Source organism: Apiospora kogelbergensis, assembly GCF_038363985.1.
Source record: "Apiospora kogelbergensis strain CBS 113332 chromosome Unknown utg000005l_segment0_segment0, whole genome shotgun sequence".
Classification (NCBI taxonomy): domain Eukaryota; kingdom Fungi; phylum Ascomycota; class Sordariomycetes; order Amphisphaeriales; family Apiosporaceae; genus Apiospora; species Apiospora kogelbergensis.
This window is the reverse complement of record NW_027117422.1, coordinates 5,547,114-5,573,927: the sequence shown is the minus strand read 5'-3', so window position 1 is coordinate 5,573,927 and position 26,814 is coordinate 5,547,114. Positions and strand designations below refer to the sequence as shown.

Genomic DNA, 26,814 nt, shown 5'->3' with positions numbered 1-26,814 from the left:
TAGTAAGTATGATATCGCTGCCCTATTCCACAATAGAAATACGAAGTACAGTGCGTAACATAACATTCCAACTCTCTGGCACCTGAGAGCAGGGATGCCACTGGTGCTTAGCATGTACTGTCGCTGCGCGGGACTTCCGGGCCCACTACGGAGTACAGACGGATAGATATCCGGACAAGCCCCTTTTACTTCTACATTATCCTTCAAAATTCTGATTCGAGTCTTGGCCAGTCTTTTCGGAGCCGTTCATCTTCTAATGCAGCGAATATTGCGACGTGGCATTTCCAACATGTCTATTCCATCTTTCACACGTACGTATCCGGCCGTTGCGACGTCGGGTTCTCATTCTGCCGGGTAACAGTCAAAAAAACATAACTAACGCACGACAGGTCTCATACGATTCGTGCCCAAATCGGATACATCCAAGATCTGCATCGGCGAGCCAGAGTTGGGTTCCATCGATGTCGGCCGTGCTTTGCGTCAGCACGAAGAGGTCGCAGCTATCTTGTGGTCCGGCACGTCAGTCTTGGCCCCTGGTGTAAAAACAGAACAGCGAGAGCTAGTTGATAGGGTCTTATCACCCGTAGCAAGTACTCAAGTAGGTACGATACGTTGCATAGGACTGAATGTAAGTAATAAACCTTCATGCTGTCCGGTCTTCCCTTCTGGTGTTAACCGTAGTCCCTAGTATGTCCAACACGCAAGAGAGGTTGGAGTTGAACTTCCATCGGTACCTACTGTCTTTCTGTAGGTTTGTTCTTGACTTGGCCTATGTAACGCCAATAAGTCCATCGCATAGCAAAGTGGGCTGACTCGACCCTGCCACAGCAAGCCAAGTGACTCCCTTGGAGATCCTTGGCCAGCCCCAGTTGTTTTACCCGCCATAACCAAGGCCGACGGAACCGGTGACTACGAAGCTGAGCTTGCCGTCATTATCGGCAAAGCATGCAAAAACGTGACGGAAGCTGAGGCCATGGACTATGTCCTAGGATACACGGCATGTAACGATGTTTCGAGCCGCGCCAGCCAGTTTGCTCAGTCCCAGTGGTGTTTCTCAAAAGGGTTCGATGGCTCATGCCCCATCGGTAAGTCAGCCACCCATCCCTTATCATGTGTCTGGCTGCGTTGCGCAGTATTTGCTGCTTTTTCCGCGAACTAGTGCTAAGCTGCGATCAGGTCCAACCTTGGTCTCCAAGTCTCTCATACCAGATCCATCGAAATTGCGTATCCGGGGCCTCAAGAACGGCGACGTAATGCAAGATTGTCAAACTGAGTGAGCACCTTTGAACTATTGTCTCTATGACGCGATCCCCCACTAACAAAAATGTTGTGAAGTGACTTGATTTTCAGTATCGGCAAGATTGTTAGCTTCTTGTCCCAGGGGACCACCTTGCCAGCTGGTACCGTCATTATTACTGGCACCCCCGCCGGTGTCGGCACAGGTCGGAATCCGAAGGTGAACCTTGAAGAAGGAGAAGACTTTGCCGTTGAGATCATGCCTCATATTGGCACGCTTGTTAACGCCTTTGAATACGAGAAATAGACAGCGCCAAAATGATGTGTTGATATCGGCGCTTGGACACTATCCACAGAAGAAACTTGCGCGTCTATAGGAACCTGAACCATCGTGGTGGTATCTATGACCCTCAAGTCACATCATGACCTGATTCCTGCAGCATTGACTGATCGTTCAACGGCATGAACATGGCAGAACTCCCATCAAAGGCCCCAAGCTGAAAGGCAAAGTCCAGATCCATCTCACCGTCAAGGAGACCTAAGGGGCCCCAATACTGACTCAAGGGGATGGCCCCTTCAGAGCCGAGAAGTTCTGGGTTAGGGCTGGGTTCTGTCGTGACCGAGAACCTCTTTTCTGCTCTGACTCGGGCACGGTGAAGCAGCTTAGCCGCCTGCATAGCCACGACACACTCATCCATGGCTTCGAGAATCTCCACCGCCATGTCTACTACCTGAAGAAGTGGCAGCACTTCACTCTCCAAATGCTCCTGATTCACATATACGAGGATGATGCTGGCAGCAAATACTGTGTACGTCGTATTATAGAACCTAGATGGATGGACCTTATTAGTAGGTGGCTTCAGCCCGGGCGATGCGAACAACTGATTTCCTTACCAGGTTCTAAAGAAGTCATTGTGCTCGTAGGTCTGATATATGATCGAGATTGTCTGTTTAGCCGAGTCTAGACATTTCCGAACAGCCTGGGTACAGCCGGGGATGGAAGCCCTCTCAGAGGCAGACGATCTGATGAGTAAGGACCCAAAAAGCAATATTGTTAGGTTGTGGTATCCTTTACCGCCGCATGTTAGTACTTGATCCGCCAGCCAGTATGCCAATGAGTAGAGGGTGCGGACGAACGTATATTCAGAACCAGCTTTTGTCGTTTTATCCAGGGTGCAGCCTTGGCACCCTTGAGAGACGATGTCGCCGGCCCGGTTGAAAGTACTGGGGCAATCGTCTTGGGCAGCGCCTCTACCCATTGATTGAGATCATTCTCAATTTGGTAAGCCACGGTAACTGCTTCGGGTACCGTGGTGTTGACAAGGTACACCCGCTGGCATACGCTTCTGGTGATTCTCGAGAAGTCGACCATAAACCTGATGATAGAGCAATGGGGAGGCTCAAGAAGATCCGGGTTATCTGCGATGGTGACATCTGCATCTTGGCCTTGAACAAGAGGGAGCCGTCGGTTATGGAACAAATCAGCACCGAGGGTGTCAGGCCGTCCCATGGCAAAGGACATCTCACTGTGGAAGAAAAGAAGGGAGAGATTAGCCAGGAATATACGTATGTGGATTGACGTACGTTTCCAGCGAGTAGAGACCCCTATGAGAAAGTCAGCAAGGCGTCTTGTTCATCGAAACACTTATCCAGTAATATACCACCAAGTTCTCGATTCCTCCTTTAGCCGCGCGGCATTTCTTTCCGTCGTTGGGCCTGGCTCGCGATTGATGCCGATGGCCAGGGCTGTCCTGACGGCGAGGCCCACGTACATGTACGACCCTGGCACACGATGAGTTGGGATGAACTAAGACGACTTGAGAAGCGGGATCGTCTACTCACAATGGGCATTCAATTCATTCTGGCAAACCTTGGCCTGTTCACCATGTCAGCCAACACCACGCCGACCGGTGCTACCAGGAGGGTATACCATGATAAAGTAGCACTGAACCATCTCCAGATCGGTCACCATCCCGAGTAGGTTGCAGTATCTCTTGGCCTCATCGAAGAACTTGCGGCTCCATTGCAGATTGCTTCGGCCTTCTAGTGGTTCATCTTCCCGCACGCCTACCAAAGCACCTAGGGACAGGATACTGTAATAGAGAGCAGTGAAGCTGGAGAAAGCCGCAGCCGACTCGGTCGATGACCACAGCTCTCTCTCACACCGTTCAAAAAAGGATCTTTTATCGAGGATGGGATGGACAAAGTGGATGGTGGAGAAGAAGCTGTCAAGGAAGCCCCAGCAGTGCGGGTAATGACTTATCTGTCCTAGGGGTGTTACCTCTCCATGGCTTCGGTCTCCTGCAGGACGAAAGGCCGGGTTGTGCAGGCTGGAGAGAACGTCAGCATCCTCGTCGTCTTGAGACTGGCTGGTACGATGCACATGGGATAGCAGGGCCACTGAGGAGGAGCTTCCATAAAATTCGACGTCGCGGGTATGCTGATTGACGCCCGAGACTTCCTCTTCTCCGGCATGCCTGCCAGAGCCCATGCTGCTTGGGGTCGGGATCTTTTCGGGCTCCTTTGCTGCCGAGTGCCCCAACCTAGAATCTGGGCTTGGCAAGCGGGCGTCTTGGCAAAGCACTGCCGAAGTAGCATCGTGTAAGCTGGATGGGAAACCAGGCCCAAAGCTGGAGGCGGCTGCTTGTGGATGATGAACAGGTGGAATGGTCTCTGTCTGGGGCATTTGAGACCCGACCCGAGCAGAGAGCAGTCTAAGCTCGTCCTCGAGCTGACGAACATACTGGTCGGTGAAGCGCCGCCTGTTTTCTTGGCCTTGATAGACACATTGGGCGTTGCGACCTGATTGCGATGGTCAGACGGGAGCTCTAAGAACCAGCAGCAGGAAATACTTCAAGGGACACTCACTTCTGCAAAAGGTACAGGGGTAGCTTTCGTCGCACTTGTTCTTTTTGGCCCGACACAGATCGCAAGCCCGAGCGGCTCGCGGGCGGCGGGGGCGATGTTGATGTTGGCCCGGCAGTTGTGTAGCTGAGGTTGCCGTTGCAGTTGCAGCAGGGGTAGCATCCGCAATGAGGTCCTGCTGTTGCGTGTCCGTGTGCATTTGCATGCCTACCGTTGGAGGATAAGATTTGGTGGTGAAAATGACATGCGTACTAGTAATCAACACTGAAAACAAGCTTGGAACAGTGCAGGTCGTCCGGCGGTCTTTAGGCAAGTATGGGGTATCAAGTATCAAAAATCACTCAAGGTTCAGCGCACGGCTTGTAGCAGAACTGCGGGGCAATCAACGCAACCTCGACGCCAAAAACCACTTCTGAAGGACGGATTACGGGTAGAGAATATTTTATTATTGAGGAAGTATTGAATCCAAAACCAACATTCTAAGCAAGAAGTTTGGGCACAACCTCCAGTAGATGTTCCACGATGGCGTCGGGGCCTTTGTCCACCTGCAGACCAAACGGAATCGCATGGGTCTTGATGCTGGGCTTGATCGACTTGGCGGTAGCTTCGATCTCGGCTGCCTGCTCGGCAGACCACATAGAAGCGGAGAACTGTTAGTGGTCAGCTTTGATCAAATCAACCCTTGCCTCGGGCGAAATAAACTGCCGGCCTACATACCAACATGTCGGGTTGAACCTCGTTGACTTTTTCGGCAACTTGGTCTTGACCTGGTTCTCCAGACTGATTAGACACCGACAACTCACAACAACCCCGATGGCCACCCTGACCCCGACTTACTTGTACAATTTGCGACGTAGTCAATCATGTATCGATCCTTTAGCGCTTCAGCGACACGGCCAATCAGCACTTGAGCTCGCTCCGGTGCCGTGTTCACTGTCACCAGCTTGTAGGGTCCCTTGGGCGCCATGGTCGATGTCTTTCGTCTTAATTGAAATCAGAAACCGCCCTACCTCCAGTCATGTTCCAAGTCCTGTCTACATGTATAGACGACGAAACCGCCGCCATCGGGATCGTGTAATGCTAGCCGTCGCGGGGATGCCCTCCCTGCCCATGAGCCGCCGGAAAAGCCGCGCACTGCTTACACCATCACCGGATATGCCGCCCCTTTCGAATCGTGGGGCTCGTGGGGGTGGAGTGCGGGGGTGCGGTATCCTTGATTGCATGCCTGCATTCTCTCGGGGCCAGATTCGCGTGCGATATTGGGTAGCTTACTTACCTAGGAAGTAGTAGCAGTAGCATTCTTCCTGGAATCTTCTGTACTGATTCAAACATCTCTGGTCACACTCATCCTCCTTGGGCCTGAGTCAAGAATGGCTGCCCCTCCGCTCCCATCCCAGTCGCGTCCTCATCCAAAATCACCAGTCCGCATTGACGTCATCATCGTCGGAGCAGGACTTGCTGGGTTGGCTGCAGCCATTTCAATTGCCCAGTCTGGCCATGCTGTCACCGTCTTCGAGGCGGCAAAGCAGCTATCTGAAGTCCGATCTCCATATTTCAACCCCTGTTGCCTTTTGAATCGACTGCTGACGACGGTCAATAGATTGGAGCCGGTCTGCAATTGACACCCAACTGCACCAGGATTCTACAACAATGGAATCTGTCTGCCAGACTATGGGCTTCGGGCGCCGAGCCGACCTCGCTCACCGTGCACCGCTGCACCGGTAAGGTCCTTGCCCAAGAGGACGACTTTAACAAGAACATCCGAGCCAAATACGGCGCCCCCTTCCTCGACATGCATCGGATAGACCTACAACAGGCCCTCTACGAACGGGCCTGTGAGCTGGGTGTCCAGTTCAGGATGAACCAGAGAGTACAGAGCATCGACTTTTATCTCGACAGGCCCGAACTTACTACCGAATCTGGCACGCAAGCACAAGCAGATCTTATTGTAGCAGGAGATGGCCTATGGTCCGCATGCCGTTCAAGTTTTCTCGGTAAAACCCTCCCGCCATTACCGACTGGAGATCTGGCCTATCGCATTGTTCTCCGCCTGGATCAGATCGACTCGGAAGACCTGCGAGACTGGGTGAAGAACCCAACTTGTCACTTCTGGATCGGACCAGGTGCTCATGCTGTGGGCTACTCCTTACGTAACGGCGACATGTATAACATCGTGCTCCTAGTACCCGACAACCTGCCTCCTGGCGTACGCCGCCAATCGGGCTCTGTTGAAGAGATGGAAGCACTCTTCCATGGCTGGGACCCAATCCTCTCAAGATTCCTGAGTCTGGTGAGCGAAGTGGACAAGTGGAAACTGATGCACCGTAAGTTCCAATACTGCAGTTTGTCAGCTCGATGTACTAATACCAGGTCGCGCAGTCGATGTGCTGGATGCCTGGGTCAATGACAAATCAAATTTCGTTATGATGTAGGTTGACCAACACTGATTCCGCGATCCCCCGTTGAATAGATTTACATTTCCTAATAACGTATTGGCCAACAGTGGAGATTCGTGCCACCCTATGCTCCCTTACCTGGCTCAGGGCGCAAATTCGGCTATAGAGGATGGAGCGGTACTGGGACTTCTTCTCGGATTCATGAAGTCAAAGGCTCAACTACCCAAAGCCTTGAAGCTGTATGAAAAGCTGCGCAAGGCTCGTGGTGATGCCATAGTGAAGGAAACCTTCAAACAGGTATGCAATCTCCGCCAGCACATACACACACTCTCTCTTTCTGTCCCTCCCTCAAAGTTCTAACTTCCTCGCAACCAGAGAACCGACTTTCACATGCCGGATGGCCCTGAACAAGAAAAGCGTGACGAGCTATTCCTTTCACAGTTGGGCAAAGAGGTCGAGGTGCCGTTCCCTAGTAGATGGACTTGCCCACAAGTGCAACCCTGGTTGTACGGCTACGATGCCTACGGCGAGGTGCAGGACGTGATTGAGCGAGAGAAGCCTTTCGAAGAGGCGCAGCCGGAAAAGTCGCCGACAGCTTCTGCGTGTTCTGCCACAGCGTCCAAGCAGATGGCCGGCGAAAAGCAACGTCAAGTAGGTGTATGGTGAATTAAGTACGCATGCCGCAGTTTCTGATCAAGCGTCATTGATTGCTATATATAGACATTATAGAAGATACCCGAAACCTTCATAGTTAGGGTGAAATGCGATTGGGAATCTAGATATCTAATACGACGCAATCTCGGAACTCGAATCTGTAATAACGAACTTTTGTCAAGATTCTCTGATGTGCTTGATTCAGGTGACTGTTTACAGGATTGAGACGCAAGTCGTTATGGGAACATTGCGATTTGTTTGAAAAGGAAAGAAATATCTTTCGCCAATTTCAGGTTCCCTTCTCTCTGTTGATACATGTAAGGTCCAAACACCATGGCTGTCGGCTGGCCAGCATTTATTGAGACAGATACAAGCAAGGATCACCCGTCTTTTCTTTTCAAGCCTGCTCCTTCACCTTCAGGTCGCCAGATCCCTCCTCGGGCTCTAACTGCAATTTCTCAAAGTGCCTCGCCGACACGCGACGGTCGAACATGATGTCGATCTCTTCGAAGGTGCGGCCCTTGGTGCCGGGGACGTCGAAGTAGAGCACGCCGGCGTAGACGAGGGCGACGCCGAAGAAGATCCAGCCGATGTTGCCGCCGAGGTTGGCCTGGTCCGAGTTGTACAGGTAGGGCAGGACGACCATCCAGGCGGTGGCGAGGGCGGAGCCGGTGGCGTTGCCGATGCCCAGCGTCTTGGCGCGGAGACGCGCCGCGGGCACCTCGCCGGCCACGGCCATGGCGGCGCCGACGGCGGGGCCGTACGACAGCGACGAGAACTGCAGCGCGACCCCGACGGCCGTCAGGCTGGCCTGCGTCCGCGGCAGCGCCCCCGCCACCCCCATGACCAGGTACGACGCCACGCAGATGCCCACGCCCAGGAACATGAGCGCCCGGTACCGCATCCTCGACATCAGGAAGATGTTGGCCACGGCCGACACGATTCCCATGCTCACGCCCACCTGTACGATCAGTAGAACCGTGGTGCTGGGCAGGCCCGCCTGGTTCAGGAAGTAGGGGGCGTTGGCCGAGAGCACGGAGCCGACGGCGAGCTGCATGTAGAACAGGATGGCTACGATGCGGGTCCTGCGAAAGTTGGTTCCACGGAAGCACTAGGAATGATAAGGGACACGTCAGCACTCGGAGACGACTACGATAGGGGTCGTATGTATTGAACGAAATATCACTTACCTCCAAGAAGGAGACCTTCTCAGAATTGAGGCGACGCTCCGTCTCAATCGAATGTTCCATTTCGGCAATGCGTCTATCGATGTCCTCCTTCCCGTTGGAGAGGCGTACAAGAGAGTTGCGGGCCTGGCCCGCTGCCTTGCCCTTCATGAGTAGCCAGTATGGCGACTCGGGCGCGAAGGCCAAACCGACGGCGAGCAGTCCGGGGAACGCCCAGCCTGCTGCAAACACGACACGAAACGCAGACTCATCCATGATGCTGATACGGCTGAAGGTGGATGAGATGCCCATGAGCATGCCGAGATTCTACATCAGGTCACGGGTATATATTCAGTATCGGGTCAAAAGGGGGCCGTATTGATTTAGAAGAACTCACGAGCATGACCGTGTTAATCGACAAGGCTAGACCGCGCATCGGCAATGGTGTGATCTCGGAAACATAGGTTTGGGTGCCGACCATGCTCATGCCGACGGCGGAGCCGACCAGGACCTTGGCGCCGAGGTAGTGCGCAGGATCTTTCGAGATGTACGCCACAGCGATGCCTGCCGATGCAGTGATTATGGTCGACAAAAAGACGGCGCGCCGTCCAAACTTGTCTTGGATGGGACCAGCCGCCAAGGAGCCCAAGATGGACATGACATTGAACATTGCGTTCCAGAGCGATTGCCAGTAGGCGGGGATGATGAGGGCCCCGTTGATCTTGGATGCAAATGTCATTCTAAAGAGACGGAGGTGGTGAGCCGAGGTAATCGGTCATCGCCCGTGCATGTGGCGCTCAAGTAGGGAATGGGGACGTACTGGAAAGCTGGCATTGACAGACAAACCGACAGGACGAGGTTTTCGTATCCGATCATGCAGGTGCCGACTGTATGATATCAAGGGAGCAGGCTTCAGCAGATATTCAACTAAGTGATCGGTAGTTCTTAACGGTCAGGCCAACGCACCATTTGCATACAAAGACCAGAGGCATGCTTTAGGGTTTTCTTTCACACATTCCCAAGGGCTCAGCTGAGCCACCGGGGTGACAGATATTTGGCCGTTGGACATTTCGACGTGTGTGGTATTGGCTTTGGCCATCGTCTCATCGTCTCCTTTGAGGTCTTCTGAGGAGGCCATGGTGTTGTATATAGCGCAGCGTAACGCTGACGCAACAAAGATGGCTATGAACGTGGTATAGAAGGGGGAATTTGCAGCAACGGATTTGGTATGGCCTAAAGTATATGGTTCAAGATAGGAGAGCGACCAGCGATAGAAATGAAGTGCCGCAAGGCCAAGTCTGGGGTGCGCTGAGGATGGAAGAAGAATGAGGTATTACTATTGGGTTTGGACTTGGCCGACAAATCATAGTCAATGCGTGAGCAAACCCCAGACTCGGAGAATCCGGTTGGCCAGCCCGGGACTGCCCCTGTCTTGGAATAGGCCCGTTTCCCCACGGGGGCTGGTCTTTACCATCACAACCCACCGTGGGGCACGCCGATTACGACAGGGGCACTGAATCCTGGTCAGAAACCTTGTGATTGCTTCCCGATGCTTGAATAGTATGTATGGCTTTATGTATTATGGACCAAAGCATCCAGGAAATCAAATCCCTCCCGCTGCAAATTCCAAGTCTCAGATCCCACTTTCATACGTGCAGCGAAGGTATGTTCTTCCCCCAGGGATCTCCCTCATCCCAGATCTCACACCATGATGTCCAAGAACTGCGAGCAATGCTCTGCTTAGGTCTATTGGTACCATGGTGTCTCCTAGTCCATGGACGATGAATGTCGGAGGAAAAGATGCGGTCACGTTACGTATAGGATCCACGTCCTCCCATTTCTTGGACGGGTAGATAGTATCCATGACATTGCCTCGGGCGATCTGTGTTAGGGCGAACGCCTGTCTCGGGTCGTTGAAGTTTGGGGGACCAGCCGCCTGACCTTCAAGGGACACTCCGCCCGTGATAGGTATGGGATTTTCATCAAACACTTGGTTCAGAAACTCGTCTGTGAGCCCAGAGGGTATTTTGGAAACCATTTGGGGCAGCTCTGTTTTCCAGAACGGGTCGTCGAACTTGCAGGGTCCATACATGTCGTAGATGCCGGCTACTGGACGTGGCACACCAAAACCCTTGAACATAATTGTTAGTCCTGGAAGTAGAGAAGGGGACTTTCAGGGCAACTCACCAAGCAAAGGGCCAAAGTACCACCTGATGATGTACCAAATGCAAAGACATGGCTTAGGTCGACGAGACGTGGGTGACAAGATCCATGCTGATTCATGGCTTGCTGTAGACCGCCCTCGTAGATCCAGGCCAGGAGATCCCGGATATCCCTGATGGGCCCTTCCAGCAGATCGATCTGAGGACATAGTCGATGGTTGGGGGCCACTACTATCCATCCACGCTGCAGACAGTCTTCGACTTGGTCCATGTTCACCATCCGTGAAGACCCAAGCATAAAGGCACCTCCATGGATATTGATAACTGCGAGCGGTTGACATTAGTGCCGAAGAGGTTAAATGAGCTGACCCGAAGACTCACGAACAGGACAGCCTTTAGGACTGACTTTTGCTAGTGGTGGCTGATAGATGTCGGCGTCTATCTCTTGACTCTCCACAGTCTTGTATGGGGTCCTGAACCTCTTCTGGTCTGCCATGGTGCTCTCTGGACTGACCAACTTTACTGGATAGAGTGGCTTGCGTGTCGTATCTAATTATGTAGCCAATGGCGGGTCATCCTTACAGGCCGTGTGCCGAGACCACATACCGGGAACAACAAGTTTGTTTGCTTTTGGAGTTGCAAAGCACTAGGTGATGCTGACCGACCATGCCAACCGGATATTCCGGATGTGGGGCATCGGGATTCCCAGCATCGTCCCAAATGCACATTTGCGGCATTTCCAGTGCTAGCATCCCCGTTTGGTGTGAAACACTCATGCCGGATGGGGATCAGGATGTGGGCGACGGCTAGGTGGGGGGAGGTTGCATTCCGTCCCAGCTGGACCCGTTCACCAACTCACAATACCCTCTGCCCTGCACCATATTTCAACCCAAGACTGTCTGGTTATCTTTGTGCAAACCAGATCGAAGTGTCCATCATTTACTCAACCTGCTGCTGCCGTACTTTGCCACAATGAGCGTCCCAGTGCATACCACGCCGCCAGATGCTAGGACTAGCTACATAATCGACCAGCTCGAGGGCGAAAGGCTCACCATCCCCGGTAGTAAAGGCGTTTTCAGAATCCTAGCCTCTTCGAAACAAACCAATGGTGGCATTGCCGTTTTTACAAGCGGCGCCGTGCTTTCCGATGCCCCTGGATTCCATTGGCATAACGAAGCCCACGACGTCTTTCTCGTCACCAAGGGCTACTTGAAGCTATGGAATGGCGACAAGTGCCGAATCATGGGCCCGGGTGATTTTGCCTATGTCCCTCCGGTAAGGATTTCCGACGCCAGATATTCATAGCCCCGTTCGCTGACACCAAAAACAGAAGGTCATACATAACCCAGAGCTCTTGGGCCCGCATACGGAAACGGTTGGGCTCGTGGCGCCGGGCGACTGGATCAACTTTTTCCGCTACGTCGCCGAGGCGTACAAGGGCGTCCTGGTGCCCGAGAACGACGACCGGGACCTCGGCAAGCACTTGATGCAGAAGATGATGGCGAGCCAGGAGGACTTCGACGTCAACTTTGCCCGTGGCTACGAGCCCCCCGAGGTTGCCGAGTGGCTTCCCTCCGAGAGCGTGCTAGGGGGCCTTTGGAGCCGTACTTCTTGCGCGCCAATACGGGGCCGAGATGGGTTTTGGGCGGCATCGTCTCGCGGCCTTTTATCCTCTCCTCTCAGTGCTCGGGGAAGTTCGCGATATCGAGCATCGAGTCGTCAAGCGTCTATGGAGCCAAGACGCCATTGAGCCGCTGGCTCACGTTCGCCACGGTCGATCACTGCTTCTGCGTCCAGGAGGGCTTGCTCCGGGTGAAGCTCCAGAAGGCTGGCCCCGACGCTGCCTGGACCGAGGTACGAGAAGGCCAGACTCTCATGGTGTCAGCGGGCGAGGGCTTCACCCTCGACTTTGCCAGTCGCTTCGTCCGGGTCTGGTCTTTCACGAATGGTAAGGGCATCGAGGAGCTAGTGCAGAACGCCGGCTCGTCGTATCCAAATTTCATTATTCCAGAGGAATCATCGGCCTGGGATGACGCCAAGGTACTGGAGGTGGGCAAGCAGTTAGACGTAGAGATAGCCGACCTCTAGAATGTCAATCATTCCTACTTACCTAAAAGCCAATGGGCGCACCGAAAACAGGGGCCTACCATTCACCCCATTACATCTGCTTTGGGCTTATTTAGCGGCTGCATCCTCTCTTGGCACAGTTCTCTAGCAGGGCCTGCAGGGGCTATTCATGGTAGCGACCGCTGAAGCATCACCTCCTAATTGGATGCCGTCGGGGCGACCCTGGTGAAAATGCAACTTGGCCTAATTGGTAATTGAGGGGTTTGCCCGAATAAGGTGTCTGGCCCAAGTGAAGATGAAACGATTTCTCACCGGCCCCCATAAGCACCATGGCCGTCTTGCTATTTTCTTCTTAGTTTTTAGCCACTTGGTCCTGGTGTGACTTCTCATCAGTCCCCGGTGGGAAATAGGCGACGGTTGGCCATGCCGAACCCGCTAGTGGTCCGCAAACGTGCGTCCAAGCCGAAAGTCCGTACAGGTAAGCCGGGAACGGTCCATTGCCGTGCTAGGCATCTGCCCATCACCCCCCAATCACACCTGGTGCTGACGGTTATGCCCACTGTACGCAGGCTGCATCAGGTGCAAGACCCGGAGGATCAAATGTGACGAATCAAAGCCGCAATGTTTCGCCTGCATTCGTTTCGGGGTCCTCTGCGTTTACCAGGGTCTGCCCCTGATGCCGCGACGAAACGCCCAACGACAGATTCTCCCGGCCCCCAGGGATGACGGTGCATCAACTGCCAGTCCGGAATTGGCGGAAGCTACGTGCCCGCTCTATGCACTGCCTAATTCGGCCTTCGCCCACGTGCCACCCCAAGACATCAAATATCTAGACTACTTTATTCGACAGTTCCGGGAACGGTTATCCCTCTCACGCCTTGGCGACTCGGCCTTGTCAAACTTTTGTAAGTACTTCGAATTAAAGTCTACCTGCTTGTGAAGTGGAACTTGCGCAAAAGCTCTGTACTTACCTGTGCGAGTATCGCAGGGTCTGTAACCATTCTGCAACAAGGCGTGCAAGATGCGTACGTCCTCGACAGCCTTCTCGCCATTGGGGCACTAGCTTGGGCTCGCGCTTCTGTACCAAAAAGGATCCCCTTGGTCCATCGTCTATCGGGGGCCCTGCAGAATGAGCACTACCGCAAAGCTCTCCAGCACTACAGCAAAGCCGTCGCCCGCACGCGACAGCGCCTCTCCGACGGACCGGACGACACCAAGATCCTCGTCGTGATCATAAGCTGCATGCTGTTCTTCATGTTCGAGCACATCCAAGAAAACACCAGCGCCGTCGACCACATCGGAGCCGTCGGCCTCGACGCCCTGCCGAGGCTCCAGGTTTCGGCGGCGGCGCCATCTGGGAGCGCCCTCAAGTCCGGCACGGAGGCGGCCCACTTCATATTGAACAGCAACGTCATCTTCCACACCTTCTCCCCGATGAACCCGCAAATGCGCCCACGCGTCATGAACATCGCCACCGAGTCGGTCCTGCAGCCGCCAGCCGTCTTGAGCCCCGAGCGGAGCCTCGAAGACTTCACGGCGGTGTGGTGGCGGCTCGTCACCACCATGCTGAATTTGTGCTACCACTCGGCGGCCTTTTGGAGACGGCTTTATCGTGTCCAGCTACACGCCTTCGCAGATCACCTCTCTGCTCGTTCTCATCGGTTCGTGGGAAAGGGAGGCAGAGAGGGAGGGCTACCGCGGCTCTGGACGCTGATTCGATTCGCCTTCTTCGGGCCATCGCCACCATGGCTCGCCGCCTTATGCGATCGGTGAATCAGAAAGGACAGGCGCTGAAGCAGCCCTTTGAAAGAAGCGGCGTCGGCACCTTCTTCTCCACCACGCCTATCGACTACTCGGCCATCCTCGAGTTCTATCGCGTCTCAAAGATGCCGCGGCCCGGCGCCGCAGTCGCGAGATCACACTCCGGAGCTTCGTCTGGTTTCGAGCACAGCGCGGCGCAAGACGCCGCTCTCCCGGCTCTTCTCTTCGTCGGCCGCTGGTGTCCGGACCATGCCACAAGGCTGGAGGCACTGGATATCTGCCGTTCCCTGCTGAGACCCGCTTCGTCATTCGAACTGAAGTCCACGTACATGGTGATGAGAGCCCTGGTGACCCTTGAGGGCCGGGGCAAGGAGCCTATGAATCGCTACGCTTGGACCGAGGGCTCCTGGAACGATGACTATACAGCACTTAACGTAACATTGACGCCTGTGAGCAAGCAAAGGGGCCATGTAATAGGCAAGAAGCGTTTGGTACTCTCTGTTCAAGATTATAGGATATAGCCAGAAAACTGTAATAATGATTGGCCGCCACAAGGACTTCCACAGATTACGCAGATCTAGGAATCGCATGATTGCCCTGATCCACATTTTTGTACATGTCTAAGGCGCCATATTGCCTCTCCGTATGGAAAGGAATGCTGTATAGAGGTTTTCCATGACGAGCTCGATGGGCTGCCAGATGGGTATCACACAAATAACTCCACACCAGGATTGTAGGATCGAACCGTCGCCGTGTAATTTCTCTCTGGAGTCGGATGAACGCCTTTGACCCTTCACCGTAGATTAGTGGGATGCTCACATCAAAGCGCCCCGGCAAACAAGGCGCTGTCTTCGATCCTTGTCGTCGTTCTCAGTGCTGCCTAGCACATCTTTTGCGCGATAGGGGTCTCGCGCAGTTTCTCTTTCAACTGGCTGGCCGATTCGCATTGCAGGTCCTGTTGCCCGATCCTAGGGTGCCAGTAGAATGCGTGTGCTGATGGACGTCCAACCGAAGCCAGGAACTCGACTATGGAAGGCGCCAAAAGCTCTTGCAGCGTCCACCCGCGGGTAAACTATTTGCTGTCAGCGAAACCCGATGGATTGCTGGCAGATATCGGCTGGTTGGTATCATCTGAACATGGAGTTGATCGACTCGGACAGCTCGACGCTGCTGGTCTTGTCGATGCAGCACGTGTCCACCCAGACATAAGGCAGTCCGCACTCCCGGGCAAGGCGGCATGTATTCTCGACCTTGGTGCGCCCTGCCTTCTTGGTGCCGGCCTGGTATTCCTGGAAGCTTACTTCCTCGCTGCCCCATCGGTGTGATAGGATGGCATAATGAAGCCATCCTCGACCAAAACCTCCTCCAACTTCTAGGTGCTTGTATCGATCAAACGCATAGGAATGTCGGCCGGTGCTAGAAACGAAGAGGTCCACGAGTTATAATGAGAAGAGAATCAGAACGCGTCGATGACTTGGCTTACGGCAGATCTTGTTCTGGACAAGTACCGCTAAACCAGGCTCAGCATTGTGTGACGCGAATCAGGCTGGGAAGGCAGTGTTCAAGGCCCCCGAAAGTGCAGGACAATCAGCTATCGTCGCTCTCATACTCGCACTCAGCTGCTAACTGCTCATATGCATCTTCCAGTAACTCCAGCAATAAGATTCGGTCGGGGTCCTCTTTATCCAAAATTTGACTCTCCACCGCCACAACATGTTCAAGAAGGTCGATAGCCTTTTTTGTTTGGTTGTTTCCAAGGTATGCCCTTGCGAGGTTATGTTCTGAAACAAGTCGTTCGTGATCCTTATCTTTTAGTGTTATCTTCCGCAACGCCACAACATGTTCAAGAAGGTCGACGGCCTTTTGTGCTTGGCCATCGTCGAGGTATGCCCTTGCGAGCTCGTGCTCTGAAATAAGTCGAGAGGAATCCTCCTCTTTCATTATCGTCTTCTCCACCGCCACAATATGTTCAAGAAGGTTAACGGCCTTTTGTGCTTCATTATTATCCATGTATGCGTTTGCGAGCCAGGCTTCTGACGAAAGTCGAGAGGAATCCTCCTCTGTCATTGTCGTTTTCCGTACCGCCACAACATGTTCAAAAAGGTGAACGGCCTTTCGTGGTTGGCTGTTTTTGAGGTATGCCCTTGCGAGTTCGTGTTCTGACGTCAGTCGATATTGATCCTCCTCGTCTATCATCATCTTCCGTGTCTCGACCACATGCTCGAGTATCTCGATTGCCTCTGGGATCCGTTTGTCGTCCATGTCCAAGTACGCCCTTGCGAGCTCGTGTTCTGGAATTGAGTCGATATTGATCGTTCTTATCTAGCGTCGTTCTCTGTACCTCGACGATATGCTCCAATATTTGAATCGCCGGTGGAATCCGCCTATAGTTGAGGTATGCACCCGCGAGCTGATGTTCTGACGCAAGTCGATCTTGATCCTCCTCGTCCAGAGTCGTCTTCCGTACTGAGACCACGTGTTCAAGTACTTCGATAGCTTCTGTGGTCCGTCTATCGTCGATGTATGCGCCTCCGAGCGCGTGTTCTAAACTGAGTCGATCTTTGTTTGTTTCAGGTAAACTTTCTCTATGCCAATCGCAGGCTTCTTGGAGATATTTAATAGCGTCTTTGAACCGTCTGTCACTGATAAGGCAACGTCCAGCATGATAGAGAATATTCACTCTGGCTTTGGACTGATACATGCCGCTCATTCCAAGTAGTCTGGCTGTGTGTGACAAGTAACCCTGCCATGTTTGACGATTTGAATAATCATCAAAGGGCAAGATTTCATCGAGATGCTGGATTGCGTTGAGTATTGTCTTTTCTGTGCGCTTATTTTTTCGAAGCCAGATCCTGGTGGCTAGATGAACAAGACTGTGTATGTCGTACAACTCTCCATCCCCACGGTCGATCAGGAATGAGTATCCAGATAGCGTGCCAATCGCCTCCGTTGTCTCTATCTCCGAATGCGATATAGAAAGGAGCGAGCGTGGGATGGACTTTGGTTCGATACACGAGATGAATGATAACAGCTCGGCCGCAGTACCGTTGGATGCCTGTATCTGGTCGAACGATACTAACCAGGTAGTCGCCACTGCATTCTGCGACCCCTGATACCGCGTGTTATCTCGAAACTGCTTGCTCATTAGCTCAACCAGGTCTTTCTCAGTACCGCGCAGTAGCGCAAGGTATCTCCTGATGGAAAGCTGGTTTCGATTCAAGTATGCAGCGGCTTGGGTGATGGCCAGAGGCAGGTAGGCTAGCTCACGTAGGAGCTCGGCTACTATCCCCTCGTCCATGGGCTGCTTTCGAAGAAGGGATTTCTTCAAAAGATCTCTTGCTTCTCCGTCGTCCATCTCGTGTAGCTCAATGACATCGGTCCCTGCTACCTCAACCGCAACTTCCATCGACCGCGTAGTAAAGAGAATAAGGCCAGTTTCACTCTCTGGCAGGTAGTCGTATATGCCAGACGAGTCGATGATCAGCTCTGTGTCATCCGCATTATCGACTATCAGAAGCCATTTGCCTGCATTCTCTGAGCTGAGATGGTTCCGTATTGTGTCGTTTGGTTTCTCCTTATCCGGGTCTAGACCAACGCCGAGTTTCTTCCCTATATCAAGATAGGCTTGGTCAAATCCCTCGACGCTTAGGACAGGCACCCAGAAGATGGAATACTCGGAGTGCTTCTCGCGTACCAAATGCGCGAATTGTAAAGCAAGCTGCGTCTTCCCAACGCCGCCGAGCCCGACTATAGCAAGTCGCTGACGGTCTCCACGTACGAACAGCTTGTTTTCCATCTCTTCTAGTATAGCGGTTCGTCCAGTGAAATTCGTATTTCGCGTAGAAGGGATGGAGACGATACACGCCGTACGCAAATTTGAATCAGACGACGAAGTCTTAGCAATAGGCTCTATGACACGTGGTGGCTCTGATCAAATTAGCGAGCGCTCCAGAACCACTCTCAACTACCTAACATAGGGTTATCACACACCTGGGATCGAAGGCGACGAAGGCACCCACGAGTCCAAGAACGCCTTCATACATGCTGCCGCTGTTGCCGCCGCATAGTGCTGCCATGCCTTCATGTTGTGGCTATCCGCATAGTCACAGGCACCCTTGATCACCACGCACGGGAAGAGGTCCCAGACGCCGGCGCTCACCATCTCGAAGGCTATCACCCCCTCCTTCTGAGAAATTTCGTCGCGATCGACGCCCGATTTGAGCACTGTATCACCTGACGCAATCAAACCAAAGTGTATGGCTGGTGATTGACTGTCCCCATCCAGGCGACTGCGCTTTATCAGCGGTCCGTCACAGCCACAGTCGTCGCATAACTTCCCGTCAGTAACATGACGATACCCAGCGTCAAATAGCTTATCACGCTTTGAGCCTGGGTACTGGGCGGCGAGACCAGGCTCTTGCTGAATGACGGCCAGGTACTCGGCTGCCTTTTTCTGCAGTATCTTTCGGCCGCGGAATCCTTGCAACTTCGCCAATATGCTACGAATCTCCGTATTAGGCCGGCCTAGCGAGTCCAGCAACGTGTCCTTGCGCACGAAGCCTTCAGGCATTCGTCGTCCGAGATCGTACTGAATGACGCCATCGCTGATGACGACGTCGCCGAGCACGATCTCATGTCCATCTCGAGTGAAAGGCACAACCCCACAGATGCCAACGATGACGGCAAGCCTTATGTTGGGGAAACTTATTCGGCAATTAGCCGCAACAGTTGTCGCGTTCACCTTACCTATGCCCGGCATGTACGTCAGCACAACGTTGTGTCGCCCGATGCTGCCAGTTGAGTAAGCGTTCGGATCGCCAGGGGCTTTATCGTAAGGGGGTCCGTCATCTTCCCAATGATGGTCGAAGAGGGCTTCAGCGGCATCGGCTTCCTGGACAAAGGCGCATATTACAGCGATCTCGAATTCGTGACGGGTAGCGGGTCGCCGTGGCTGGTGATTGTGTAACGGGACGGTGCGGGTTGAGACCATGGCCATGGTCAGCTATCTATAGTAATAATAGAGAAGTTGTATGAGAAAAAAAATCGATTACATGAAGTCCCGCCAATCTCTAGAGTGAGATAGCAGCTGGAGGGAGGTGGGAGCGGGCAGGTTGGTAGCCGCGAAGCGGCCAAGTATTGCTAGTCACAGTACGATGACTTCTCGAGATCTTGGGTTCATGTGATTCTAATCATCGCCTCTTGATCAATGAAGTTATAGCGTGGAGGTTTAAATACCTCTCACGATCTCTGGCGAGGACTGTACGCGCCAGCCTGATGCTGCTGACTTGACTGCTGGGCGACCCCGCGCGACTTTGCGAACGCCACCGCCCAATCAGCATCATGACATGGTGGAGCTCAAACACAACGTCAGCGGACAGCGATCTCCATTGAACAATCGCGCTTTTGCTTCGGCGGTTAACAATCACGCCGATAGGATGACCACTGGTAGGACTGGCGACCGGCGAGAATCCTGGGCGAAAAGCGGGACAGAGATCTTGGCCAGAAAACTAACCCCTTTAGGTGATGGGCGGAGTTAACACCCCAACCAATGAGATACAGCGGCTTTGCTGTTTCATTACAATCGTATAGTCAAGATAAGCAAGATGCAGTTATACTGCCATCCCAGTGGATTTATTCGGAGAGTATTGACTCGAGCTCAAGCGAAATCATCTCCCTTATGCTCATGCTCATGGCAGGAAAAAAGGGATAAAACCCGTCTGCTCGGCCCCCTTATGTTGTCGTTCCTTAAGCCAACCCGTCACGGCTCCGTCGATCTTTTCAGTTTCTCGGCCTCAAATTCTGACTAGCCACGCAGAATGTTCCAGATGAATACTTATCATGCTCTGTGCCTCGGGTTGGCAGCTCAGGCAGCGGGCCTTGCGCCCGAGATCATCGCCGACACCAACCGCGACGGCAACCTCGACCAAGCCGACCGCGCCAACAAGGGCGTCTGGTCGGCCGAGCGGGGCGCCATCTTCCTGCCCAACATCGGAGACAAGCACAAGCGCTGTGCGGCGCGCGACGGCGCCGGCAACCCCTGAGCAACGACGAGCTCGCCTCCTGCAGCGACGCGTCCGGCCACCTGCTGCTGGCGCCCGAGCTCGCGGCGCCCTTGCGCACGGCGCCGCTGCAGCTCTCCGAGGGGGCCGTCGCCCGCGTCTACAGCACCCCGCGGGCCGCGTACGAGCGCACACGCCTCTTCTACCTCGAGGACGACTCGAGGCCGAACGCGACCGAGTCCTGGCGCTTGGTGGACCAGGAGCTCGCCTTCAACTCGTCTCAGTTGGCGGCCGGCCTGACGCTGGCCCTCGACGGCCGCGAGCTCGTCGAGGATGCCTCGGTGTGGGACGGCTTCGTCGTGGTCAAGTTCGACGTCACGGACGGCACGCAGCACGCCGTCGACTCGGTGGCTCTGAAGATGGCCCCGGTCCTCACGCACCACCACCTCCAGCGCGTCGAGATCTTGCTCAGCACGGCGGGAAACGAGTCCAGCCCCGTCCAGTCCGAGTTCATCCGCCAGCTCGACGCGGCGCGCCAGCGTGCCGGGGTTGCGAAGCCTCTGCTTCTCTTCAACCAGTCCGACGACATCTGGGCCCAGGACTTCGTCGAGCCGGCGTATGCGAGCATGCCCGGCCCGCAAGGCCCCATCTCCATCCGCATCATCCTGCGATCGGCGCAATCGACGCGAACCGCTGGTCGCCAGGTTTTTGAGCAGTTGCGGGGCCCCGGCATAGGCGGCTATCAACCCCTGAGTGGGATCGGCCAGGGGTTTGGACACCGCGAGATCAACAGCTACGGCAACTTGGAGACAATCCCGCCGTACACGTCCAAAGACGGCACCAGGTACCCCGCCGGTCGCATCATCATGGGGAAGCACTTCGAGAGGATGCCCGCCATCCTGCCTTTTCTGCACGCCCAAGGCGTCCAGTCGCCGCTGATCCTCGAGACGGGCTGGATGGTGATTGGCCACGTGGACGAGTTTGTGCAGTTCCTGCCCTTCAACAACAGTCTTGGCTTCACCATTGCCATTGCCGACACGCACAGCGCCCTCGACCTGCTCAGGGGCGTCCAGAAGGCTGGCAGCGGCAAGGCGAACGCCATCAGCTTCAACGGTACTATGGAGGACGGCGGCTTCCCCGTAGTGGGCGTGAACATGACCGTGGACGAGCTCATGGCCAATGAGACATTTTCCCGGGTTAATGCCTACTCCCAAAAGTACATCGATTCGAACCTGGAAATTCTGCTACGCGACATTCCCCTGGATCGCGTCGATGTCATTCGCATCCCCACACTGTTTCATGCGTCCGAGGGCTTCGGCGATACGAGCGACGGGCTGCCGTCGCATACCGAGACGACCCTCGAGAACGAATACCTGACGGCGTCATTCTGGCCTGCCAGCATCAACGGCGTTGTCGTCGGGGACCATTACATCACGCCCAGGCCCTGGGGTCCCGTCGTCGCCGGGGAGGACGTCTTTGCCAAGGCGGTCGAAGCGGCTTATGGGAAAGCCGGCATGACCGTCAGCTACGTGGACGACTTCTTGAGCCACCATGCCGGCTTTGGGGACGTCCACTGTGGCTCCAACACCTTCCGACAGACCGATCTGGCATGGTGGAAATGAACAACCTCACAATGTGTATTTAATCTTAGTGCTTGCCGTCTTGAAAACCCGCACCTTCCTCCAAATAATAAACTAGTAGTAATGCGAGAACATACCCCTGCTTCTACTGCTATAGTGAATCGCGCTCAAAGGAGGAAGATGGCGCTATATCGGAATATCTCATCCCAGTCATCGTGGTCTCTGTAGACGTATTCGGGCCCTCTCCTCCGGTATTCGCCTGCCAGATCCTCCAAGAATAGAGCCGCTTGGCGCATGGTCAAAGTCCCGAGCTCGTATGCCAGGAGCCTCAGGTATGCGCAGATGTAGTTAACTTGACAGTCGTCGCGATGAGTCACGACCGCCTCCACTCCTGCTATAACCATAGGCCACAAGATGAACTTGTGATGTCGACTGGCGGCAGGGTTCTCCAACCTAAGTGTGAAGAGATGTGCAATAGATTCTGTCAGGGTTGTGTAGGACTCTGCCCGCTGCTGGATCATGGCCTCAGTCGAGAGATCCAACTGGTCAGCTGGGCCCTTGGTGAGATACAAGTATAGCGTGGTTGCGGACTGGAAACATTGGGCCAGAGAAAGCCAACTCCCCTGCCACTGTTGCTGGGACAGGGATTGGACCACGAGCGTATCCGTGGCATCGTCGCCCCTCGCTTCGTTGTGCCGGTCAGGCATGACCATTTCCAGCCATTTTGTTGGGCTAAAGGAATGGATGAGTTGCAGGACGGTGGGAGCCGTGCCATGATATGGTTGCGCACCCTGGTGCTGCGGCACGTGCGAGTCTCGACTCAGGATTCGTCGCATGTTGATCAATAGGACGGCAGTTAACAGCTCAACGGGCACCGGTGCAAGCGAATGGATGGCCCCGGAGGAGAATTGCTTGATCTTGCGCAGGTAGCCAGAATGGTGGTCCCAGGTTTGGGCGGGAAGTTGGCGGCTCGCGGTAGTGGTGGTATGATAGATATCTACCGTGATTAGGATAAAGAGTTCCTCCTCGGCCAGAGCCGTGTAGCTCGCGGGCCCCCAGCGATCTAGGAGTGCCTTGGCGCCCTGAAGGTGAGCACTCCACATGCCGAAGGCGCCCTGCTGGATGTGGGACATGAGCAGACCGATTAGACCGCTAAACAACGCGTGGTCGGGCTCCGTGGCGCTGGAGGACTCCAGCTGTTCCTGTACTATCCGCACAGCATCGGCCTGGTGTTGGGAAAACATCACAAGCGCACTCCGAGAGGGCTTGTCCAGGGCATCCAAGGGTATTGACTCGAGTGTGCTACAATTGGGGGGCAGCGTCTGCAGGATTCTATGGAGGCTCGCCAGGCATATGAAAATGTGTCTCTGGGCAAACGCGCATTCGAGCCATTCAGCAGGCGAAAGCATCTCTTCAATGACATAAGCCGCGCCTATATCGCGGCCTATCGTATGGTTGTCTTGCCATGTAGTATGATTAGTTTTGGAGGAGAAGTCCGACGTCGAGATGTTGCCTCACGTACAGTAGTAGATAATGTCTAGTGCCACCGAGGGCGAGCAGACGTCGTCCTGCCGTCCTGGGCTATGGGATGGACCAGGCAGGGCTAGAGGCTGGCTGCACGGCAAAGCTATCGGGCGCCATTTGACGGGTTTGGCTTCGGAATAGCCGAGGCATTCGAGGCCCCTTTTGCGACAGACGGCGCAGGACGGGCGTTCGGAGCTACAGCGAACACGCCGATTACGACACGTCCAGCATTGGGGGCCTAAAAAGGGTTTTCCTTTCATTGCCGAGGGATGTCGATGAACCGGATAAGCAGAAGGAGGGGATGCAGTCGTACGGAGAGACTGTGGTCAACGTCTGCCTGCTACGATTCACCAATAGATGCTTCCTTATCATGTGAAGTGTGGGTCCTCGATAAGATGGTAACCGGAATAGCGCTAGAACGAAAGCTTAAAATTTAAGCTTAAAATATACACATCGTACACGGATAGGGGTTATAATGTAAAGGGGTTGATGACATTCTTTAATCTTTAATGATACCAAAATGAAAAGTTATGTAATACCGCAGGATTTCCGCCTTCCATTCCACCACATTTGTCCTACCCTCGTCAGTTCGCTGACTCGATGGCCGTATGTATTATTTCCTGCTCCGCCCCGTCGAACAAGGGACACAACAACGTGCTCGGGGGTACCGCGGGCGACGAAGGTGTGCTGGAGGGCGACGGGACCTTCCATGTGCGAGCAGCATTCATTTCCCTGATTGGCTTTCTAACTCGATTACTCCGATCCAACCCTGCACGTCCCCCCAGTCCATCAAACCTGAAAATTCCATCCCACGCCTCCTTATCTCAGCCTTATAGGTCCCATTAATCTAACCTTAACACCTAGGCTTTGTGGTGGTGACCCTTTTCAGGCCAGTAAGGCCAGGCGGCACTCCCGCGGCGCGGTCGAGCAGGGTCCGCCAAGGCCGACTTGTTGACCAACGCGCCCATGGGGTCGGGAGGCGGCCGCGTATTCGCCCCGGCCAAGTTCAGCGGGTCGCGCTCGTTGCCCGCGGCGTTGCCGGCCGTGGGGATGCCTAGACGGCGGCAGGCGTCCAGGTGGTCCCGGGGTATGGGCAGACGACCCCCTGCAGCGACGTGGGGGACTCGATGAGGGTGGCCACCAGGCCGGCGACGACGTGCCACTCGATGTGGCAGTGGATCAGGTGCACGCCCGGGTTGTTGGCGCGGAACCGCAGCGCCAGGAAGCCGTTGGCGTGGACCGTGGTCGTGTCCCGCCGGCACGGGCGCGGGTGCGGCGGGCGCAGGAGGCCGCCGGGGTAGTCGCCGCCGTTGGTGGGGTTGCGCGCGATGATTTGGAAGTTGTACCCGTGCGTGTGCCAAGGGTGCGAGCCGGCCTTTTGAACGGAGGTTAGAAAGAGGTAGTTTCAGTAGTTACAGAGGGAAGAAGACCAAGGAGCTTACATCGTGGTTATTAATGATCAGTTCCACAATCTCTCCAGACTTGATGAGAAGTGGAATGGAGTTTTGGCCATACACGACAGGATTGTCTGCGAGACGGCCCACACTCAGGGCAGTGTAAAGCGTCGGCACCTTTTGGTCTACGTAGGTAACATTATTGATGATGGCGCTGTCAGTTCGGGTTAGCTGACCATGGTTGTTCACGGATGGTCCTGCACGGGTCATACCGATTCTTGTTATCAATTGTCGTGAAGTCCATAGTCAGGATTATCTGGTGGTCAACGTGGTCGTAAGCGTTAACCTGGTCGATAAAGGGGTTGTATCTGGCCGTGACCAAGTCAATATCATCCACTGTCGTCAGGTTGGTGATGGGCTTTTTGTGGAGGCAAAGGCTTGCGGTCGTCGTATACGAGGCAACCATAGAAGTTAGGATTATAGTTAACAGGGGTGGAGTCGAACATGGCTGAGCATCACGATGTCAGTACCATTAGCCTTACCCATGAGGTGATTATTACGGAATGGTTGAATGACACATTGCAACTTACCTGTGTCCAGTTGTGCCTTCATCAGGATCGCCCCTTCTTCAGCGCGAGAACTCTTCAGCGTCAGAAGAACCGCATAACGCTGAGCGACAGAAAGATAAAGCCTGTCGACTGTTACGGGATCGACGTAAATGCCATCAGTTTCCACGATAGTCAATTGATGACCTTCGATCTCGAGATAGGTACCAACAAAGTTTCCCAGGTTCACGACGCGAAGCAGATACGTCTTTCTATCTTGGACTTTGATTGTGATATTTTGTCCGCTGTTTATGAGGCCCGAGTCCGGAATGGGCTCTGGTCCGCCCGCCGCGGCGTTTTCCGCTGACTCATACTGCTGGATCAGGAACGGGGCCTGTGTATGATACCAGTCGCCCAGAGTAACAGTCAGCTCCCCATCAATCTGGCGCTGGTAGGGGGCTTTTGGGTCCTTGAAATTCATCGGACCCCTCAAACCATCGGCGATCTGACCGGCAACATGGGCATGCCACCAGTAAGTCCCGGCTTGGATGACCTAGAGGACGGAATCAAGTTAGAGACGCGGAGATACAGAGTTGATCAGACGAGAACTCCACGTACATGGAAATCGTAGGTGAACTGGGATCCCGGAGGGATGGGACATTGGGTCGCCGCAGCGGGGCCGTCCATTGTATTCTGTCCAATTTGTTGTAGGCCGTGCCAGTGAATGCTCGCCGTCTCGTTTCCTAAGCGATTAAACACGTGGACGATGACACGGTCGCCCACCACACCATCAAGGGCCGGAGGAGGCCATTGGTTGTTGACACTGACAACCGGTCTCCCAAAGCCATCAGGGGCCACGAACTTCCACGACAACTCCCAGTAAAGCTCCAACGTCTTGGCAGACACAAGGGGTATCAAGAGGATGGTCAGGAAATGAGACCACATCTTGAGAATGTGCTGGTGGAAAGGTGAATGGAATGGGTCATCAGCAGTGCATTCTTCTGAAATAAAACTCCTGAGCTGGTGGCCCTGATGTATTTGAGAATCCCAGAAACACTAATACTCGCCCAAAGGTCTTCCAGTCGATTGTTCTCTTTCACTCAAGCCTTGCCTGCATCATAACGAAATCGGCTGACGAAAGCTGAAGTCGTGTGATGGTTATAAAAGATAACACGCGGACAATGTTCGCCGACATTCGAAGATATTGCTTTTACGTTGAGAGCTCAACGCATTCACTATCATATACACAAACCGTAATGACCAACCCGGCTGGCATGATCCATGTATTGTACCACACCCAAATAGTCAGTAAATTGGTGTCCCGTGTTGTCTCGCATACACGAGAAGTTCGGCGATCGGTGCTACCCTTCATAATGCAGGCGTACGACACCAAAATCCCCCACAATACAGCCACATCGATCAATGCCAGCCCGGCGATGTGGTACGACGGCGTTGTGCTGCGCCG

General features: G+C 54.2%; 12 protein-coding genes across 12 annotated transcripts; 5 read left to right on the top strand and 7 right to left on the bottom strand.

The window, feature by feature from the left end:
• Positions 1–289: 289 nt before the first annotated feature.
• PG998_008483 (uncharacterized protein) lies at positions 290–1,543 on the top strand (the record flags this gene model as incomplete). The annotated part of the gene is made up of 6 exons (XM_066875299.1): positions 290–311; positions 390–602; positions 634–751; positions 805–1,085; positions 1,177–1,273; positions 1,336–1,543. 6 exons carry the CDS (start codon positions 290–292, stop codon positions 1,541–1,543), a joined length of 939 nt encoding a protein of 312 aa, XP_066731244.1.
• Positions 1,544–1,646: 103 nt separating this feature from the next.
• Positions 1,647–3,727, bottom strand: PG998_008482 (uncharacterized protein; the record flags this gene model as incomplete). Its single annotated transcript, XM_066875298.1, has 7 exons — positions 1,647–2,064; positions 2,131–2,305; positions 2,374–2,762; positions 2,821–2,841; positions 2,898–3,018; positions 3,079–3,112; positions 3,167–3,727. 7 exons carry the CDS (start codon positions 3,725–3,727, stop codon positions 1,647–1,649), a joined length of 1,719 nt encoding a protein of 572 aa, XP_066731243.1.
• An 853-nt stretch (positions 3,728–4,580) lies between these two features.
• PG998_008481 (uncharacterized protein) lies at positions 4,581–5,068 on the bottom strand (the record flags this gene model as incomplete). Its single annotated transcript, XM_066875297.1, has 3 exons — positions 4,581–4,751; positions 4,819–4,868; positions 4,939–5,068. 3 exons carry the CDS (start codon positions 5,066–5,068, stop codon positions 4,581–4,583), a joined length of 351 nt encoding a protein of 116 aa, XP_066731242.1.
• Positions 5,069–5,471: 403 nt separating this feature from the next.
• PG998_008480 (FAD binding domain-containing protein) lies at positions 5,472–7,148 on the top strand (the record flags this gene model as incomplete). The annotated part of the gene is made up of 5 exons (XM_066875296.1): positions 5,472–5,639; positions 5,702–6,425; positions 6,472–6,529; positions 6,605–6,794; positions 6,873–7,148. Coding segments are annotated over 5 exons (1,416 nt in total), but the record flags the coding sequence as incomplete, so codon positions are not given.
• Positions 7,149–7,548: 400 nt separating this feature from the next.
• On the bottom strand, positions 7,549–9,455 carry PG998_008479 (general substrate transporter; the record flags this gene model as incomplete). The annotated part of the gene is made up of 5 exons (XM_066875295.1): positions 7,549–8,262; positions 8,342–8,644; positions 8,715–9,057; positions 9,138–9,204; positions 9,284–9,455. 5 exons carry the CDS (start codon positions 9,453–9,455, stop codon positions 7,549–7,551), a joined length of 1,599 nt encoding a protein of 532 aa, XP_066731240.1.
• A 495-nt stretch (positions 9,456–9,950) lies between these two features.
• Positions 9,951–10,975, bottom strand: PG998_008478 (uncharacterized protein; the record flags this gene model as incomplete). Its single annotated transcript, XM_066875294.1, has 3 exons — positions 9,951–10,448; positions 10,505–10,803; positions 10,861–10,975. 3 exons carry the CDS (start codon positions 10,973–10,975, stop codon positions 9,951–9,953), a joined length of 912 nt encoding a protein of 303 aa, XP_066731239.1.
• Positions 10,976–11,451: 476 nt separating this feature from the next.
• PG998_008477 (uncharacterized protein) lies at positions 11,452–12,567 on the top strand (the record flags this gene model as incomplete). The annotated part of the gene is made up of 3 exons (XM_066875293.1): positions 11,452–11,754; positions 11,810–12,042; positions 12,069–12,567. 3 exons carry the CDS (start codon positions 11,452–11,454, stop codon positions 12,565–12,567), a joined length of 1,035 nt encoding a protein of 344 aa, XP_066731238.1.
• Positions 12,568–13,222: 655 nt separating this feature from the next.
• Positions 13,223–14,828, top strand: PG998_008476 (uncharacterized protein; the record flags this gene model as incomplete). The annotated part of the gene is made up of 3 exons (XM_066875292.1): positions 13,223–13,451; positions 13,535–14,120; positions 14,183–14,828. 3 exons carry the CDS (start codon positions 13,223–13,225, stop codon positions 14,826–14,828), a joined length of 1,461 nt encoding a protein of 486 aa, XP_066731237.1.
• A 1,066-nt stretch (positions 14,829–15,894) lies between these two features.
• PG998_008475 (uncharacterized protein) lies at positions 15,895–19,303 on the bottom strand (the record flags this gene model as incomplete). Its single annotated transcript, XM_066875291.1, has 3 exons — positions 15,895–16,598; positions 16,711–18,234; positions 18,298–19,303. 3 exons carry the CDS (start codon positions 19,301–19,303, stop codon positions 15,895–15,897), a joined length of 3,234 nt encoding a protein of 1,077 aa, XP_066731236.1.
• An 820-nt stretch (positions 19,304–20,123) lies between these two features.
• Positions 20,124–21,928, top strand: PG998_008474 (uncharacterized protein; the record flags this gene model as incomplete). The annotated part of the gene is made up of 2 exons (XM_066875290.1): positions 20,124–20,260; positions 20,374–21,928. The coding sequence occupies 2 exons, from the start codon at positions 20,124–20,126 to the stop codon at positions 21,926–21,928; spliced, it is 1,692 nt and encodes a 563-aa protein (XP_066731235.1).
• Positions 21,929–22,053: 125 nt separating this feature from the next.
• Positions 22,054–23,670, bottom strand: PG998_008473 (uncharacterized protein; the record flags this gene model as incomplete). Its single annotated transcript, XM_066875289.1, has 2 exons — positions 22,054–23,330; positions 23,409–23,670. 2 exons carry the CDS (start codon positions 23,668–23,670, stop codon positions 22,054–22,056), a joined length of 1,539 nt encoding a protein of 512 aa, XP_066731234.1.
• A 794-nt stretch (positions 23,671–24,464) lies between these two features.
• Positions 24,465–26,294, bottom strand: PG998_008472 (uncharacterized protein; the record flags this gene model as incomplete). The annotated part of the gene is made up of 6 exons (XM_066875288.1): positions 24,465–24,785; positions 24,853–25,018; positions 25,077–25,222; positions 25,293–25,312; positions 25,395–25,902; positions 25,968–26,294. The coding sequence occupies 6 exons, from the start codon at positions 26,292–26,294 to the stop codon at positions 24,465–24,467; spliced, it is 1,488 nt and encodes a 495-aa protein (XP_066731233.1).
• Between the last annotated feature and the right edge of the window lie 520 nt (positions 26,295–26,814).